The 19921-nt window shown below is 44.9% G+C and overlaps 1 protein-coding gene across 1 annotated transcript; it reads right to left on the reverse strand.

Annotated features, from left to right (window-relative positions):
- Nucleotides 1–3365: 3365 nt before the first annotated feature.
- LOC106092930 (uncharacterized) lies at nucleotides 3366–19347 on the reverse strand. Its single transcript, XM_059370103.1, has 3 exons — nucleotides 13739–19347; nucleotides 12919–13678; nucleotides 3366–5196 (listed from the first exon to the last, which is right to left on the reverse strand). The coding sequence occupies exons 1-3, from the start codon at nucleotides 18329–18331 to the stop codon at nucleotides 3668–3670; spliced, it is 6882 nt and encodes a 2293-aa protein (XP_059226086.1). The 5' UTR covers nucleotides 18332–19347; the 3' UTR covers nucleotides 3366–3667.
- Nucleotides 19348–19921: the final 574 nt, after the last annotated feature.

Below are 19921 nucleotides of genomic sequence, written 5' to 3' on the forward strand. Positions count from 1 at the left end.
CTAAATCGGTGGATCGGCCTATATGGCAGCTATATCCAAATCTGGACCGATCTAGGCCAAATATGTTGAGGGGCTTAACTTAAATCACTGTCTCAAATTCCAACAAAATCAGATAATAAATGTGGATTTTATGGGCCTAAGACCCTAAATCGGCGGATCGGTCTATGTGGCAGCTATATCCAAATCTGGACCGATCTAGGCAAAATATGTTGAGGGGCTTAACTTAAATCATTGTCTCAAATTCCAACAAAATCGGATAATAAATGTGGCTTTTATGGGCTTAAGACCCTAAATCGGTGGATCGGTCTACATGGCAGCTATATCCAAATCTGGACCGATCTAGGCCAAATATGTTGAGGGGCTTAACTTAAATCACTGTCCCAAATTTCAACAAAATCGAATGATAAATGTGGCTTTTATGAGCTTAAGACCCTAAATCGGCGGATCGGTCTATATGGGAGCTATATCCAAATCTGAATCGATTTGGGCCAAATTGAAGAAGGATGTCGAAGGGCCTAACACAACTCACTGTCCAAAATTTCAGCAAAATCGGGTAATAAATGTGGCTTTTATGGGCCTAAGACCCTAAATCGGTGAATCGGTCTATATGAGGGCTATATCAAAATATGGGTCCTATCGGAGACCCATCTTCGAACTCAACCTGCTCATGGACAAAACATTTTAAAAGTCTGTAGCGTGACAGACAGACGGACGGACATAGCTAGATCGTCTTTGATTTTAGCATGTCCGCCTATGACGCTGAACGCCTGGGTTCGAATCCTGGCGAGACCATCAGAAAAAAAATTTCAACGGTGGTTTTTACCCTCCTAATGCTGGCAACATTTATGAGGTACTATGCCATGTAAAACTTCTTTCCAAAGAGATATCGCACTGCGGCACGCCGTTCGGACTCGGCCATAAAAAGGAGGCACCTTATCATTGAACTTAAACTTGAATCGGACTGCACTCATTGATATGTGAGAAGTTTGCCCCTGTTCCTTAGTGGAATGTTCATGGGCAAAATTTGCAATTTTTGTTCATCGAATGGAAATAATACAACGAGGCTCGGAAGGAGTAGTTTCTCAAGCTTCTTGACTACTCGTGAGAGAAGCAAGATCGGGCTGTACTCGTGCCCTTTCCAGGCTTCAAAAGGGAGATTACTCTGCCTATCTTGCAAGCGATGTCCTAAAATAGTTTGGCATGGCTGACCGTGGAGGCTAGCATGTCCGCCTATGACGCTAAACGCCTGAGTTCGAATCCTGGCGAGACTATCAGAAAATTTTTCGGAGGTGGTTTTCCCCTCCTAATGCAAAGGCAACGTTTGTGAGGTACTATGCCATGTAAAACTTCTCTGTGAACGAACCTGGTAGCTCTCATCTGAGCTTCTCACGATGACATTGAATACCACACAAATCGGAGCTTAGAGTTCCAACCCGTGTGGTGCTCATAGTCATTCCGTGTCGTGTTGCGAAAGACCTGAATAGCCATTGTGATGTTAGTTCGCTGGCATAGCGATGTCCTAGAGACAAGGGGGATTTATGCAGAGTCCGTGGGGATAAGGAGGATTTGCAGACGTTCGAGCTACTGCTATACCAATAGGTTATAGATGAACACCTCTTTTCTTCTCTAAGCTCTCTACAGACTTTCGACCCTCTTATCATTCTAGACATCTGGGAGGCCCATGGGTGGCGGGCGCAGCGGAACTTAATTGAGGAGGTCTTTCAGTTACAGTGCCGGGTGCGCAGGCGTTTCGTCTCTCACTCTCTCTCTTGTGTTGAATACCACACAAATCGGAGCTTAGAGTTTCAATCCGTGTGTTGCTTATAGTCATACCGTACCGGGTTGCGAAAATCCTGACCAGCCACTGCGATATCAGGTCGCTGGCATAACGATGAGCTAAGGACAAGGAGGATTTCTGCAGGGTCCGTGGGGATAAGGAGGATTTGGAGACGGTCGAACTACTGCTGTACCAATAGATTATGGGTGAACACCTCTTTTTCTTCTCTAAGCTCTCTGCAGACTTTTGACCCTATGGTCATTTTGGACATCAGTGAGGCCCATGGGTGGCTGGCGCGGCGGAACTAAGTTGACGAGGTCTTTCAGTTACTGTGCCGTATGCGCAGGCGCTTCGTTTCTCTGTCTGTCTCTCTCTCTCTCATCACCATGCGTGGATATGGCGATCCTCGTATGGCTCCTATAAGTAAACAAGCTCGGTCCGGTCCAAGGGACCAATTTCGCCGCGGGAACATGATGGTCATTGGTTATTTAATTGACCAATAACCCACCTTATGATGTCGAGCATCACAGGCAATCAGTAATTATGGATGAGGCGGTGCCATCCGACCACTCACTAAGACTCGATAAGCGCTGATTGTCCGCGACTGTCGTTGCAGCTACTCCGTATGGAGCTTTCCACATCCGCAACCTTCTCGTGATAACAATGAACGCCACACAAATCGGAGCTTAAAGTTACAGTTTGAGTGGGTGCTCATAGCTATTCCGTGCTGGGCCATTCGCATGTGTTTTGTCCATGTGTCAAAGTACTCCTCCTCTTACTTTCACTCTCTCTCTTATATCATATTTTTCTAGTAAGATTACAATGGACAAAGAGTCGTCTCCGAGTGAAGTGACAGGCAACTACGGACCTGCCATAATTACGCACTACGTAGATCAGTCTTCTAAGTTCTAATGTAGATTACCTCTATCAGGAGGCACAAATAATTCCTGTGCCTTTTATCGCAGTATCCCATCAGAGTCTTGTGGAAGGCAACCACTACCCAAAAACGTCAGGTTCGATTTCTACAATCTAGAGCGAGAGGTTTAGCGCTGAAAAAGGGAGCCTCTAGATGAAGCAGCGTAGCAAATGGCATTTGGTTTCGAAAGCGGCGAATGATTGTTGTCGTCCTCGGATATCGTCTGTCACCGATAGTACTTTAAGATGTAAACCCCCCACCCCCCAGGGCAATCCCGAGTAGTTCTGTCTCAACTAAGTCACGGCAGGGTTGGGGTTTATGCCAACGTAATGGATGGATGTCTCGCTTGTAAGAAATCCTGCATGGTTTACCGCCCCATCACTCTGGACGCACCCCACCCGGTTTGCAGATATCCAAGATGTGGATATTCAACACAACCCAGCAGGAAAATTAATACTGAAGACACAACACACAATTATGAAACGAAGATCATTCTAAAAAACATTTAGGGCTTTGTAGTGATTTCCGAGTTTTGTTTTTAGTTTGGATGTTCCAATTTTAACGGATGATAAATGAATTTCAAATGAATGACATGCTCTTCATATCTGTTATTCTTAGAGGCAAATAAAGATCATGGCATTCTAATAATCGGAAATGAGATGACTAGTGAGTCTATTTCTAGAAGGCAATGAAGGCATAATCTGAAGTACCTTTAGCAAAACCACCCTTTGCTGACAAAACTTGACCACAACAAAGATAAGGGGCTCAGCATGTTTCCTGGTGTTTATAAAAATATCTGCATAAAATCACATAGCCATCACATACCTCGTATAATTTTAGAGTTCCCATCGACAAACGCAAGTGTGTAAGGTTTTCCCCACGCCAGCATCGCAGCGCCTTGTTGGTTAATTGCCCCCTATGTCTCTCTGCATCACCCTTGGCACACATTGGCAGCATTCAGTGTGACTCTGTATTTATTCGATAATTTGCAATTCATTTATATCGGCCACTTCGGCTGCATCTTTGCAGAATGTGCTCGAACGTTCCAATTTGGATTCCACCACAATTGTGGGGCGAGCATCATCAACGTTGTTGCCGCTGCCGATGGCCTTTGTCGCTGCCGAAGTCTTGATAAGCAGTTCGATTTTTTGCTTTACCGCCTGGGCCGTTTGATAGATCTCATTGGAATTGGTATGCAGAGCAGCAGAGGAGGACTTGTGATTTCGATAATTGTTGCTGTTGCTGTTGTTTGTTTTGTTGTGGGTTTTCTTCAATTGCAAGGAATTCGGTCTTCTTGTGGGTATATTGGAGGGTGGCATATTATTGCGATTATTCGATGATAGAACCGAAGAATGGGAGGCAGAACGCATAACAGGTCCCCCGGAGAGACTGAGGTTGGACTTACACGTCACCTCATCCTTATGCAGGCGCTCGGGTTGTGAGTGCTTCATTTGTTCCTGCTGTTGTTTGTTCTTTTCTTTTTCGGCTCGCCGCGCCAGAATTTCTCGGGATTTGGCCGAGAGGAAACTATGCTTGGTGGGGGGCTGATTGTTTTCTCCCACCGCCTGGCCCGGCACCGATATCGAACGTTTATAGAAATCTCTGGACGATTGTGTGGAGGAGACCGATGATAGACGACTAGTGGCTGATTTGGTTGTGGTTACCGAGGAGGGACTGGAACCGGTGGAGGTTACCTTTTGCTGCAAATACTTGGGCGCTCTAGGACCCAGGCTTGTGGGTCTCACTGGCCTAATGGTGCCATTTGTTCGCCCCTTGCCGTTGGCAGCATTCAAGGTTTCACTCTTAAGCTTTGTCGATCTTCCCAGTCGATTGGAGAGCAAAGATTCCCGGGATGCTGATTTGTTGGTTATCACTGAACTCTTCAGGCTCTCATTCATAGAGTCCACACATAGGTCAGAGAAACGTTCATTGTCGGAAGACTTGTTGGTTTTACACCTCGCCGTGCGATTGCCCGAGGTCAAGCTGTCCAGGGACATATTATTGGTTGATTTGATTGTGGCAACTTTGCCATTGAGATGTTTACGCGTCGCTGGACTAGAATGACGTGAACTTTCACTAGACGATTGCTGATAGTTTTGTTTCTTAGCCAAATTGGCGGGTATGCTGGAGCTGGTACTACTTCGTATCGGGCCATTGCCCAAGCCATGAACATTAGTTGTGGCCGTGTGAATTTTTTTGGGTTCCAAATAGCGTGGCCTAACCTCGGCCAATTTAATGGGATGCACTTTGAATTTCTTTTCCGCATCGTTTGTGGTTTTAGCTTCCACATGTTTCTTTGGTTCGCTAGATTTATGGCTAGCAGTCGTTGGAGCCTCGGATTTGGTACGACGATGATGGGTTGCTGCTGCTGTCGATGATGATGCTGCTGCTGCTGTGCCAGCTGCAACATTGGCACTGTTACGTTCTGAGGTGACGGCACTTTGAGAGATGCCCTTAAATGCTTGAGGAACATGAGCTCGTGAATTGGATTTCAAAACTCGACCTACGGGAGAGGGGGAGAGATACAAAAGGTTAAATGACTAAGTAAATATGGTTAAGAGTTACGATATGACAAGGCAACCGCAATGAGGCATTTTAAAGTCGTTGATCATACAAGACTTGCATAAAAAAGGCAAAGACTGGAATGGGTATTAGAATAGTATCTTCACACGGGAATTATTTTTGCCGGGTAAATGGTAGAGGCGTACATGAGAGTTCCGTTTGCCACATAACGAAACTTTGGTCCCCATACACTTTCCATCGCTAGAATATTTTAAGTCTCTCTAGTCCTGCCCGCACTTTGATCTACTCAACTTAGATCCAGATCCCTCTGGACGCATTCCACCCTAGTCGTAAAGTTCCTGGATCTGCTGGATGTTTGGCAGAACCTAGAAGTAAAATGGATGAAAACACAAAACACGGCTACAACAACAACAACCATCTTGTGGATAGGCAACCAGCCCCGGAGGCGACAGGTAGGATGTTGTATTAGATGGCTGCTGCAATACAGCGGAGGCCACCGTAGCGCAGAGGTTAGCATGACACTGGACGCCAGGGTTCGACTTCTGGCAAGAACATCCGAAAAAAAAACTTCAGCGGTCGTTATCCCCTCCAAATGCAGGCGACATTTGTGAGGAACTATGCCATTTGAAACAAGTAAACAGGCGTTAAGTTCGGCCGGGCCGAACTTTGGATACCCACCACCTCGGGTTTATATGTAAACCACCTTTCATCAAAATTCGGTGAAAATTGCATACCTTATGTCCCATATCAGTTATATCAAAATTTGTTCCGATTTGCACCAAAGTACAGTAGATATATCTAAAAATAAACCGATCTGAACCATATACGACACGGATGTCGAAAGGCCTAACATAAGTCACTGTGCCAAATTTCAGTGAAATCGGATTATAAATGCGCCTTTTATGGGGCCAATACTTTAAATCGAGATATCGGTCTACATGGCAGCTATATCCAAATCTGGACCGATCTATGCGATATTGCAGAAGTATGTCAAGGGGCTTAACATAACACACTGTCCCAAATTTCGGCGACATCGGACAATAAATGAGCTTTTTATGGGCCCAAAACCTTACATCAAGAAATCAGTCTATATGGCAGCTATATCCAAATCTGAACCGATCTGGGCCAAATTGAAGAAAGATGTCGAAAGGCCTAACACAATTCACTGTCCCTAATTTCATCAAATTCGGATAATAAATGTGGCTTTTGTGGGCCTAAGACCCTAAATCGGAGGATCGGTCTATATGGCAGCTATATCCAAATCGGAACCGATCTGGGCCAAATTAACGAAGGAAGTCGAAGGGCCTAACACAACTCACTGCCCCAAATTTCAGCAAAATCGGATAATAAATGTGGCTTTTGTGGGCCTAAGACCCTAAATCGGAGGATCGGTCCATATGGCAGCTATATCCAAACCGGAACCGATCTGGACCAAATTGAAGAAATATGTCAAAGGGCCTAACACAACTCACTGTCCCAAATTTCAGCGAAATCGGACCATAAATGTGGCTTTTATGGGCCTTAGACCCTAAATCGGAGGATCGGTCTATATGGCAGCTTTATCCAAATCTGGACCGATCTGAGCCAAATTGACAATTGATGTCGAAGGGCCTAACACAACTCACTGCCCCGAGTTTCAGCGAAATCGGATAATAAATGTGGCTTTTATGGGCCTATGACCCTAAATCGGAGGATCGGTCTATATGGCAGCTATATCCAAATCTGGACCGATCTGGACCAAATTGACGGAGGATGTCGAAGGTACCAACACAACTCACTGTCCCAAAATACAGCAAAATCGCATAATAAATGTGGCTTTTATGGGCCAAAGACCCTAAATCGGCGGATCGGTCTATATGGGGGCTATATCAAGATATAGTCCGATATAGCCCATCTTCGAACTTAACCTGCTTATGGACAAAAAAAGAATCTGTGCAAAATTTCAGCTCAATATCTCTATTTTTAAAGACTGTAGCGTGATTTCAACAGACAGACGGACGGACATGGCTAGATCGTCTTAGATTTTTACGCCGATCAAGAATATATATACTTTATAGGATCGGAAATGGATATTTCGATGTGTTGCAAACGGAATGACAAAATGAATATACCCCCCTCCTTCGGTGGTGGGTATAAAAATGGCATGGCAGCCATGTAAAAACTTCTCCCCAAAGAAGTAACACAATGCGGCTCGGACTCGGATATAAAAAGGAGTATCCATTTTATTGAGTTTAAACTTGAATCGAAAAGCACTCCATGATATGTGAGAAGATTATCCCTCAATGGAATGTTTATGGGCAAATTTGCATTTGGATTTGCATTTTGCTGCGAAAACAGCCCCCATAGGATGCTGCTTGAGCAACATACGAATGTAAAGGTTAGGATTTTTGAGGTTAGGATTTTCATGCATTAGTATTTGACAGATCACGTGGGATTTCAGACATGGTGTCAAAGAGAAAGATGCTCAGTATGCTTTGACATTTCATCATGAATAGACTTACTAACGAGCAACGCTTGCAAATCATTGAATTTTATTACCAAAATCAGTGTTCGGTTCGAAATGTGTTCATTCACCGTAACGTTGCGTCCAACAGCATCTTTGAAAAAATACGGTCCAATGATTCCACCAGCGTACAAACCACACCAAACAGTGCATTTTTCGGGATGCATGGGCAGTTCTTGAACGGCTTCTGGTTGCTCTTCACTCCAAATGCGGCAATTTTGCTTATTTACGTAGCCATTCAACCAGAAATGAGCCTCATCGCTGAACGGTGAATGAACACATTTCGAACCGAACACTGATTTTGGTAATAAAATTCAATGATTTGCAAGCGTTGTCGTTAGTAAGTCTATTCATGATGAAATGTCAAAGCATACTGAGCATCTTTCTCTTTGACACCATGTCTGAAATCCCACGTGATCTGTCAAATACTAATGCATGAAAATCCTAACCTCAAAAAAATCACCCTTTATATTGGTACGGAAAGGATTGACATTCTGACAAATCTGGTCCGCTCATTAGAAAAACCCTACTAATTACATAGTTTACCACTGAGTCTCCAATCTTTTCTATTGTCAACAGAGTTTCTTTGTCTGCAGCCCAAGTTCCGTTTCTCTCCAGACTTTTGACTTTGTCACATGTTAAGAGTAGCATGCGCGGAGGAATTGTAAATGCTTTCAAATGTGAACCGCAGTATTTGTGGGTTAGTGGTGGAATCTTTATGTACTCTCACATTCTGCTGTTTACATCCCTGCAGTCCAAACGTCTATCACGATATTGTCTTCAAGGCTTCTTAAGAAAACTTGAATTTTGTCACCGATATGGCATAACTGCTGACGAATCTTACAGTTTGTCTGTCATTTATTTTTTTTTTCTTCGAAAAACGCACGCTTTCTAAAGGACATCGTAACAGAACTGTCATGGGAAACGATGACATGTTCGTTCCCAATGTCGCTTAAAATGTCATGCATGATATTCGCCACAACTATTGGGTTGCCCAAAAAGTAATTGCGGATTTTTCATATAGTCGGCGTTGACAAATTTTTTCAACGGCTTGTGACTCTGTAATTGCATTCTTTCTTCTGTCAGTTATCAGCTGTTACTTTTAGCTTGCTTTCGAAAAAAAAGTGTAAAAAAAGTATATTTGATTAAAGTTCATTCTAAGTTTTATTAAAAATGCATTTACTTTCTTTTAAAAAAAAAATCCGCAATTACTTTTTGGGCAACCCAATATGTGTTTGGGCCCAGCCCCTTGGATGAATACGTTGGCTACTTCGGTTGTTGTTGTTGTAGCCAGGGCAGCAGAGTCTAGCCCTCGACTCGGATTCCGGGTGGGAGTATTAAGCCGGAGTCGTAGAGCGTTTAGGAGTCGGAGCTAATGTGCTCAACTCCAACTCAGACTTCGTCTCCGGTTTCAAAAACTCGACTTCGGTCGACTCCGGTCGACTCTCGTTGTAGCCACATTGGTATGTGGAGGTAGCGATCCTCGTCAAGCTTCATTGGTGAGCAGGCTCGTTCTGGTCCATAACTCGTCTTGTCATATTGAGTATCGCAGGCACTTAGTATTAAATTATGGTTGAACGTCGCGTACAAAAAGAGTGTCCAGAGACTGATTGAAGACATTAGTCAGCTACTCGAGTCTCGGTACTTCCAAATTATTTAGCATCACGGTAGATTCTGTCGGGGCCCAGCACCTTAGATGAATTCATAGGCTTAGAGACCATTAATGCAACGATAGCCTCTTCTTCTTGCTCTATCAGTCTATGATTGTAGCCAAATATTAGCATGTCGAAGTAGCGATCTACGATAAGCTACTCTAGGTGAGCAAGATCGTTCCGTTTCATAGGACCGATGGCCGTGGTAATGTCATGACTCTCGCCTTGTCCTATTGAGTGTCACAGGCACTCAGCATTTAAGCAAGAGCCACTGCCGCCTGGCTTGTCACTGAGACACTCCACTTGCTACCGCACATTGTCGGCATCTACAAGTGGCTGCCGTTTGTACATGCTGGATTGACCCAATGGAGTCCTTCATTGGCAAGGGCTGCCGCCTCAGTATACGATACAAAGCAATCCACTTCTCAACATTGCAATGAACACCACCCAGGTCGTAGCTGAAAATTCCAACTTGTGTGGTGTTCATAAATACACCGTGCCGTGTGTATGTTTTGAAATCTGTCCGAGGTTCGAGAGTGACTTGACAGTAAGTAGGCCACAGCTTACCAATACCGGTAAATCAGCTAGAATGCTTGAAGTGTCTCGGGCGATTCCGATCTCGCTCGCCTGTGAGTTATGCTGTTTGCCATACCAGGGGTATGCGACCAGATGGTAAAAAGGAAGCCAACGTTACGTTAAATGATGTCTGGGAATATTTTCTCATCAACATTTTGTTGTTGTTGTAGCAGTATGTTACACCCAGAGGCGGCAGCCCTTGCCGATGAAGAACTCCATTGGGGCAATCCGGTATGTACAACCGGCAGCCATGGGATTATACGCCACTTGTAGATGCCGACAATGTCCGGTACGTACAATCGGCTGCCCACCCTTCATTTGATTGGGTGGTAGTTCCCTGCAGCAGCTCATGGTGTATCTTCAGAGGCCCTTTCAATCGGCTTTCTTTTAATCGATAATTGTCCGGCCTTCAGAGGTTATGAAGTGACATAGTCGGCCAAAGCTGAGAGTTGGGAATTGACCTTTCAAAGCCATCCTAGGTGAAAATAGCTTAACTCATGAGGCGCATTGGTATCCCGTTGTTTTTGTAACCAGACAAGCTGCTTTTGGCCAACAAGGTCGTTTCGATGAATAGAAAAGATCGCGTTCGTAACGATCAAAGACTAATTTTTGCAAACGATTTTAGGCGGGCAATAGGCTACCGATGCCAAACTTGACTCTTATTCGCATTCATTCAAAGTATGGGTCGCTTGCATGCCACTGCCATGGTATTGGCATTTAGGCAGATTGTCAGTGGCAATCAGTTTCATACCCTGGTTTGAGGTGATGATAAATCTTTTGATACCAGCTTATCAAACCATAGGCAAGGTCGAAAGAGTCAACTCGGCCAAAAAGCCATACCATCTTTAAAACAAGTAAAAAGGCGTTAAGTTCGGCCGGGCCGAACTTTGGATACCCACCACCTCGGGTATATATGTAAACCACCTTTCATCAAAATTCGGTAAAAATTTCATACCTTATACTCATATACCTCATACCGATCTGAACTATATACGACATGCATGTCGAAAGGCCGAACATAAGTCACTGTGTCAAATTTCAGTGAAATCGGATTATAAATGCGCCTTTTATGGGGCCAAGACTTAAAATCGAGATATCGGTCTACATGGCAGCTATATCCAAATCTGGACCGATTTGGGCCAAGTTGCATAAACATGCCGAAGAGCCTAACACAAAGCACTGTCCCAAATTTCGGCGAAATCGGACAATAAATGCCTCTTTTATGGGCCCTAAACCTTAAATCCAGAGATGGGTCTATATGGCAGCTATATTCAAATCTGGACCGATCTGGGCAAAATTGAAGAAGGACGTCGAAGAGCCTAACCAAACTCACTGTCTCAAATTTCAGCGACATCGGACAATAAATGCGTCTTTTATGGCCCCAAAACCTAAAACCTAGATATCGGTCTATATGGCAGCTATATATTAATCTGGACCGATCTGTGCGATATTGCAGAAGTATGTCAAGGGGCTTAACTTAACTCACTGTTCCAAATTTCGGGGACATCGGGCAATAAATGAGCATTTTATGGGCCCAAAACCATAAATCAAGAAATCGGTCTATATGGCAGCTATATCCAAATTTGAACCGATCTGGACCAAATTGAAGAAATATGTCAAAGGGCCTAACACAACTCACTGTCCCGAATTTCATCAAAATCGGATAATAAATGTGGCTTTTGTGGGCCTTAGACCCTAAACCGGAGGATCGGTCTATATGGCAGCTATATCCAAATCTGGACTGATCTGAGCCAAATTAACGAAGGATGTCGATGGGCCTTACACAATTCACTGTCCCAAATTTCATCAAAATCGGATAATAAATGTGGCTTTTGTGGGCCTAAGACCCTAAACCGGAGGATCGGTCTATATGGCAGCTATATCCAAATCTGAACCGATCTGGGCCAATTTAACGAAGGATGTCGATGGGCCTTACACAATTCAATGTCCCGAATTTCATCAAAATCTTATAATAAATGTGGCTTTTGTGGGCCTAAGACCCTAAATCGGAGGATCGATCTATATGGCAGCTATATCCAAATCTGGACCGATCTGGGCCAAATTGAAGAAAGATGTCGAAAGGCCTAACACAATTCACTGTCCCAAATTTCAGCGAAATCGGACCATAAATGTGGCTTTTATGGGCCTTAGACCCTAAATCGGAGGATCGGTCTATATGGCAGCTATATCCAAATCTGGACCGATCTGAGCCAAATTGACAATGGATGTCGAAGGGCCTAACACAACTCACTGTCCCAAATTTCAACAAAATCGGATAATAAATGTAGCTTTTATGGGCCTAAGACCCTAAATCGGCGGATTGGTCTATATGGGGGCTATATCAAGATATAGTCCGATATAGCCCATCTTCGAACTTAACCTGCTTATGAACAAAAAAAAGAATCTGTGCAAAATTTCAGCTCAATATCTCTATTTTTAAAGACTGTAGCGTGATTTCAACAGACAGACGGACAGACGGACGGACATGGCTAGATCGTCTTAGGTTTTCACGCTGATTAAGAATATGTTCATACTTTATAGGGTCGGAAATGGATATTTCGATGTGTTGCAAACGGAATGACAAAATGAATATACCCCCATCCTTCGGTGGTGGGTATAAAAAACCGATGGTAGATATGGGTCTAAGATTTCTTTTAAACTTTTGGAGGTTGGTTTTAGGGCACTGAGAAACATTTCCGAAGAATTACTTCAAGCTTCTGCTACCTGGTTTTTCAATTTTAAATTTAAAAAAAAAAAAATACTTCATCATAAATTTATCTTTTGGAATATGACAAACAACAACATATAAATAACCAATTTTGTACAGATATACATCCTCTAAACCTTCCCTCAGCTTGTAGTCAGTCATTTGAGTTTTTGGGTTTTCTTCGTTTTGTTCAATTTCAACATTAAATGCCAATTGCGGTTGTATTGCGTTTGATCGTCTGACGTTTTGAGTTGTTCAACTTACTTGTTCCCTCTCTCAAATCATGATTGGCTTGTACACCGCGTTCCGTGGTCTGCACCGCATCGTGTGTGGTCTGTGTGGCCTTAAACAATTGAGTGTCCTGGGCCAGGGTGCGTTTTGAGTGTGCCTGTATGACCGCTTTGACTTGTTGCAAGTCTTGATTTCTGGTACTGCCTCCAAATGAGAAGGCCTTTGAAACGGGTTTGCCACGTTTGAGATCCAATGGCTCCGTTAGACGGGCCAGCGTTTGTATTTTCTTGCGCAAATCCAAATCCATGCGCTGCCAAGCGGTTACACGCATGGCACGCGAACATTGCCTTATAAGGCATTGCTCCACGGCCGACAGTATCGAACTAACTAAACGTATATACTCCGTATCCCAGTCAAGATCTTCCTCCTGAAGACCCTGTAGTTCTTTGGCCAGTTCTCCTAAGCCCGCAGGCATTTGTATAACTTTGGCTTGTAGCACAGTGTTAAGGCGTGTTATCCTCTGATAACTACGACATGCTTGATCTGGTGTTAAATTGGAGGCGGTACGTAGTAGGACACCCTCTAGATGGGGTATTTGGCAACTGCGATCATGGCCCAGGGAGAGGAAAGAATCGCTGGCAATTAAACTAGCAAAGTGGTCGGCTATATAGCCATAGGCCGCATCCAGAATGTTGCGCACCAAGTTCTCGCAAACTCCACCCCAGCGATAGGTGGCCAGTTGGGCCAGAAGGTTGTCAAAGTCCAAGACTGTGTTCAAAACCGATTCGGAGGTCTGAAATGGAAAAGGGAAATTAAAAATTAATTTTGTTCTCTCTCTCTCTCTCAGACTTACCAAATTGGCCACTATCTGTTGCCGACATCTGCCCAAAATATCCGAAGGCAATTGAGCAAATTGTCTTGTGGGCCACACCTTCATGTAGTGACGACAGGTCCATTTCAAACACTTGCGATACAAATCGTCCAGAGCATGATTCAAGGCCACCGGCAATACTTGCAGTGTGCCATCAATGCATCCCGAGCAGGGCTTATGGAAATTATGGCAATAATTGGTTTTCAAGGCATGTGCTGTCACCTCTTTGAGGCCCTCCAGGCCCAATAGATCTGCCAATGCAGCCAACTCCATGAGGCTAATGCCATCCGGAGGATGTGAGGCTCCCGAATATATGTGACACAAGGCAAAGTGGGCCGCCGAATAGGAATAGCCCTGCAGTGATACCACACTCGAGGACTGATTACCGGCCAACATGGCTGCAAAATATTGACATCGCGAACGCAAAATACATTTATGGGCTTTTATACGCCTTCCGTGCACCTCCACTATCATATCGGTGGCTATTTCCTGCAGAAACATCTTCAAGAGGTCTTCACCCAGGCGTCGCGGTTGTCGACAAGATATCGAAGATTCATCCATGCCGGAACGACTTATGCTGGAGGCCAAGCTCGAGTCATTGCTGAGATCTGTTTGTATATAGTCAAGGTTATCCAAGGTCATATCGTTGGGCAGAGAGTTGGAGATTTCCTTGGAGAAATTGGGAAAGAGCCTTGAGAGACTTCTTAGATTCTCCACCGAATTGGTGAAATTCTGAAAACTGTTGCCTGTGGAGCGCGACATGGTCCAGGAGTGAGGCCGATTGGCTCGACTGTTGTCATCGCGATAGAGGCGATTTATTTGCCTGTGATTGTTACCCCCACCCACGCTGGAACACATGCGCTCGGGTGACTTCAAATTCAGATTGACCGGCTTATCCATATCGGAGAGTTTGACAAAGGTGTTGCCCGTCATTGTGGTCTCCGCATGCTCAGTAACTGTCTCCAATAACATCTTCTGCTTTTCAATGGTGGCCTGTAGCGAATCCATGCTCACATTCTGGGCCACTTTTTTGGGCGAAGCAGTCTCCTTGGCCTCCACAATGGTCTCCATTATAATGTTAGACATGCGCGCCGATGATATGCCAGACCCCACCACTCCCGCCGAGGTGGTGGGAATATTTTGTGATGGCAATTGGGTGGTTTGTAGATGGGCCATAGCCTCCTCGGCCTCACGGGCCGCCATTTCCTCATCCTGCTGAAAGGTCAAGTCATCAGTGTCTGTGGTGGACAGAGGCGACAGATCTTTGGACAAGATGCCGTCGGTAATGGAAGCCAAACTGGATTTATCAAAGGTCTCATTGAGTTGAACGTCGCGTCGTCGTTTCTTAATGCGAGTTTGATGGGGATTTTGCAGCCCATGCTCGTGATCCTCCCTTTCACCGCCGGAGCTGGTGCTTAGCTCTGACTTGGAGCCCGTATAATCATCATATGGTGAAATGGAACTGTCTATGGACAGCGAAGAGGTTTTTGATATGATGGGCAATTTATCGATAATGCTCATCAGGCCCTTGCCCGAGTCTTTGGAGTCGCCATTATTGGTAAGGCTTATGGAACGCTTGTAGTCCGGTATGCCATTGGCGATGCCCGTCCCGGCATTGCTGTTGTTGCCCCATGAATGGCGTTTATTTGCCTCATGCTGGGCCTTCTGCTGCATGGAAAGGCGGCGAATGGCCGCCACCGTTATGGGAGGCTCGAAATTTATTTTATAGTCCAATGATTTGCTCTCGCCGCCCTGATTGCCTGCATAACTGTCAGCTGAGGCCGTCGCTGCCGTCGCCGTCATTCTATTCTGATTTGATTTCGACATTAAAGTCTCTGTTGAACTGGCCGCTGATTTCATGCTGGCTGGTGCTTCTTCCGATTTCTTTAGTTGCGTCGTCGTTAATGATGTGCTCAGTCGTTGTGCCAGACTGAAGGGTTCTTTGCGTAAAGGTTTTGTGGGCTTCTTATCGTTTCCGTTGCCTATATCTATAAACATGCTGAAGAGATTTTTCTGTGAGCTATTTGCTGACGCAGTGGTCTCCTCATCGCCTTTGGTTTGCGGCTTGATCTCCTCCGCTGCGCCAAGGGGACGGGGTTGTTCTTTGGGTTTATATTCGCTGGCTGAAAGATTAACAAAGAACCTGGCCGAGGGAGGTGGGGCGTTGAATGACTTACTCATCTGCGGTGAATCAATCGACGACGACGACGAGGGCTTTTTCTCTTTTGGTGGTTTCTTTTCCATATCATCGAGGGAGACATAGAAACCGCAGCCACTTTTATGCGAACTATTCGAGTCAGAGCGTTCTCTAAATTTCGAATTAGAAATCTCTAGGCTAGAGGAGGAACTGGTGCTTCGGCGGCGTTCCGATCCATACTGGCAATCACTCATATCCACCACCCAGGAGGCAATGCCTGGTATGGGTTTCCTGGCCTTGGATTTATTGCGTATCTGTACTGCCTCCCCATCGTCATCTTCATCGCCTATGGGTTGAGTGTGTTCGAAGTCTAGGGAGGTGAAGCCTCCCGAAACAATAGGGCAGGTATCGGTCTTTCTCTTCAGCGAGGGACTTTCGCAAGGCTTCACCTGGAAGTCTGAGATCAGGGAGCCACCCGAAATGATGGGATTCGCCTCATCGAACTTGGATCGTTTGGGGGTGCGTGGCATGGGTATGGGCGAATCAGTGGCATCACTACAATAGGCCCCCGAGTCGCGATGATGTGAAAACGACGAGGAGGAAAGTGTGTAATCGCGATGTATGGAAGAAGTATTGGATGAACAGTTGGGCTCTATGTGCACTATGGAGTTGTGCGGTGTGTCCGGAAGCATACATTTGGCTTTGACAACGGCAACCATGGGATCGTATTCCTCTATATGCAGTTTTTGGTTATGACTAGGCCTGTGCTCATGCTCTGACCATTGTAAACTAGGCGCTGGACTAGACGAAGAGTAATCCGTGGTATAGCTGACATCACTGTGATTGGCTGTATTGTGGCTGTGGCTAGGTTGGTGATGATGATGATGATGATGAAGGTGGTGACCATTACCACTATTTACCATACTTCCGTGTGTGTTCAGCAGCTTTGAGGCCACCGGCGGTAGACCTGAGTATTGTGGGAATTTTCTTTCATTTTCCCTTTTAATGCGAAACAATTCGGAGGAGTCCGATGAGTCCACATCATGGGCCAAAGAGACCGAGGCCTCAGTGCCATCATCCGCCAAAAGATTTTTATGATTCTCCAATAACTTAACTCCCTCATTATCATCCTCCACCAAGGGCGGTTTATGATCTCTCTTCCAAAGTTTTTCCTCATCCGAAAGATTGCTAACAGATTCGGTTTGTTTATCATTGTTTTCTTCGGAGCTGCAGGAGGAGTTTGACGACATGGGTCGATTGTTGCTGTTGGAGGAAGGGATGGTGGTGGTGGCCGTGGCAATATTGTTTATGGAAGCTGGGGGAGATGGCATCATCTCCTCTTTGGATTTCACTTTGCACCGGGCAAATGATTTATGGAATGTTTCTAACTTTTTGGTGGGCGATTCATCATCAGCCTCCCCCTCCAACATTTCTTTGGACTGCTTGCTGAGACCGGCCACTCCTCCCACATCACCCGCTGGTTTGGGATAAGGTGGCACTTCATCTTCATCGCACAGCGATGAGGCATCTATGAAGCAAGCACTGGTCTGAGACGAAGTCAAAGGGTTATCCGATTTATTTAGGAGTTCCCTATGCAACGAAGAAGAACTGACTCCTTTGAATAGCGAAGATGTGTCTGCGGTCATGGGATTGTGGCCCGCCGAATAGGTTCTCTCCCTGGCCAAGGGCTCCAAATCCAGCTCCTTGTGTTTCAATGTCGTTATGGAGGAGGATGAAGAGGCGGTGTCCTCTTTATCTTTGGACAATTTTAGTTTATTGCCTGGAGAGGCATTCAAACTCAGATTCTTTTCCAAAAAGCCCACACAATAGTTGCTCAAGTCCACATCGGCTTGGGGCACTGGGACAGGGGGTCGTGAGGGAGCTGGATTTTGTGCATGAGGAAATACGGAATCCCAAGAACCAGTCTCGGATGATATTGAAGAAGTCTCCAATATGACTATTTCCTCATTTTGCCTTTGCTTTTCCTCCTTGGAAGAGGGGGCAGGTTGCTGCAGCATGTTGTTCGACAGTGAATTGACAATTTTCAGTTTCAAAGGGGAACCTGCGCCATGCATATCGCCAAATGGTTGTTTGTAATCTTTGCAGGTGGATGAGGTGGTGGAACAACTGGGCTCTCCATTCAACAGCGATGTACTCGAATTGCCCATTATATGCTCATGCAGGCGATCCTCCTGTTGGGGGCTGTTGTTGGTACTGCTTACCGGCGAAAAGGTATCTCGCTCCTCATCGCCCAAATCCACTTCACAGGTTTTCGTGGATGAGCCACTGCCCTGTCGCGGCAAGAGATCTAAGTTGTGCAATGGCCTTCTCATCTCATCGCTGTACTGAGGCGCCGACGAGGTGGTCGATGACGAAGTGGAGGTGCTGGCCGTGCATGTGTCCGGCGTTACAGGTGTTGTCCTACTAGAGGTATCCATTTTATTGTGTTTTGTAAACTTTTTCAAAAAGAATTTCAAAATTCTAGGCTTATGAATGCATTTAAAAGTTGGGTTGGTTATACGTTGGTATTGTCACCGGACGGACGGTTTAACGTTTGTTGGGGTTGGTCTGGAACTGGGCTGGTTTAGTGTGTGTGCGTGTGTGCGTGGGGGACTGCTTTAACTTTTTGTTTAGATTGTTTTGGGTTTACGAATGCTTAGAATTATTAATGAGGGTTGCTCCTTTATGGCGCTCAATTGGGTTTTCTTTTGTTTGCGTTTATGGTAAGGCGGCAGGAACAATGTTTTGGAACTGCTTATAATAGAGTTTGATGGTTTGTGTTGTTTTTTACAATAAATGTATGCCTTTTTTTAGAAGTATCCAACTGCAATCGAGTACCTGGAGTATAAAGTCTTGTCTAGATGTGGCGGTTGTCTCCACAATTGTTTGGCTTTACATGGCAACGACAAAATCGCGTTTTTTTATTGTTTTCTTCTCCAAGCTATGCAAAAATTGACATGTATTCCTGGCCCAACACAATGGATATTTGACTATTTCTTTGCTTTATTCCAATCACCAATGTTTTGTCATCCGCTGCACAGTCAAAGAAAATGAACAAACGATACTGGCCACGTCCGCTAAAGGTAGAGTTGAGCAGGCAGGCAACCACGAACTGTTTTGGAACTGCTGCTGTCGATGAACAATCCTTTTTGGGGTTTAAAAATAAAATGAGCAGGCCGCAGTAGCATAAGCAGCAGCGCAAACGAAATCGATATTGCTTTTAGACCTCATATACCACCACAACACAACTGACACATGGATGCGAAGAATTGGGAAAATCACACCAATACACTTATACAGGGAATTCTACTATAGAAGATAACAACTTTATACAGTTTTTAGGCTTTTCCCATTGAGCAGGCAATAATAACAACAAACAATTTTATCTTTCTTTGCTTTGTTCTCACTCTCACTCTCTTTTTGGGATATTTGCCGGATGTGTGTGTGTGTGTGTGTGTGTGTGTGTGTTGTTTAGTAGGATTTTTTGTGCATCTTTTAGCACCCAATTGGTGAGAGTAGAATGTGAATGTGTGTGTATATGTTGGGTGGGTTGTTGCCGATGCTTGTCTTATCGTTCTTTCAATGTTTGTTTATATATTTAGGGAATGCGTTGACCAACAGACAGACCGACCGACCGACCGACCGACATAGACCGCCTGTGTCTGTTCCTTGGATGGATTCAATGCTCTTCAATTTAAGTACATCTAAAACATGTTTCTAGTTAATCGTCCAAGGCAGCAGAAACACTTCTTCTTGACGCTTTATGGCTGACAAACTGATAGCCAAGTTCTAGAGTTGTATGTCTGACTGGTAGGCTGGCAAAATGATATGGAGCTCGTTTTTTATATTCAAGAGGCCGGCGTCCTTTTCTGCCCAACAACTCAGTACTCCTTGGGCATAAGTTGAAGGTAAAAAAAAAAAACAACAAACAATTACAACTCAGTGTGTCGCTGTGTGTTGCGAGAGTGTTGTATCTTTTCAACAACAACGAAGCCTTGTAAACGAACTACACCGATGATGGGGCGTCT

This window comes from Stomoxys calcitrans, chromosome 1 (genome assembly GCF_963082655.1).
Source record: "Stomoxys calcitrans chromosome 1, idStoCalc2.1, whole genome shotgun sequence".
Taxonomy (NCBI): domain Eukaryota; kingdom Metazoa; phylum Arthropoda; class Insecta; order Diptera; family Muscidae; genus Stomoxys; species Stomoxys calcitrans.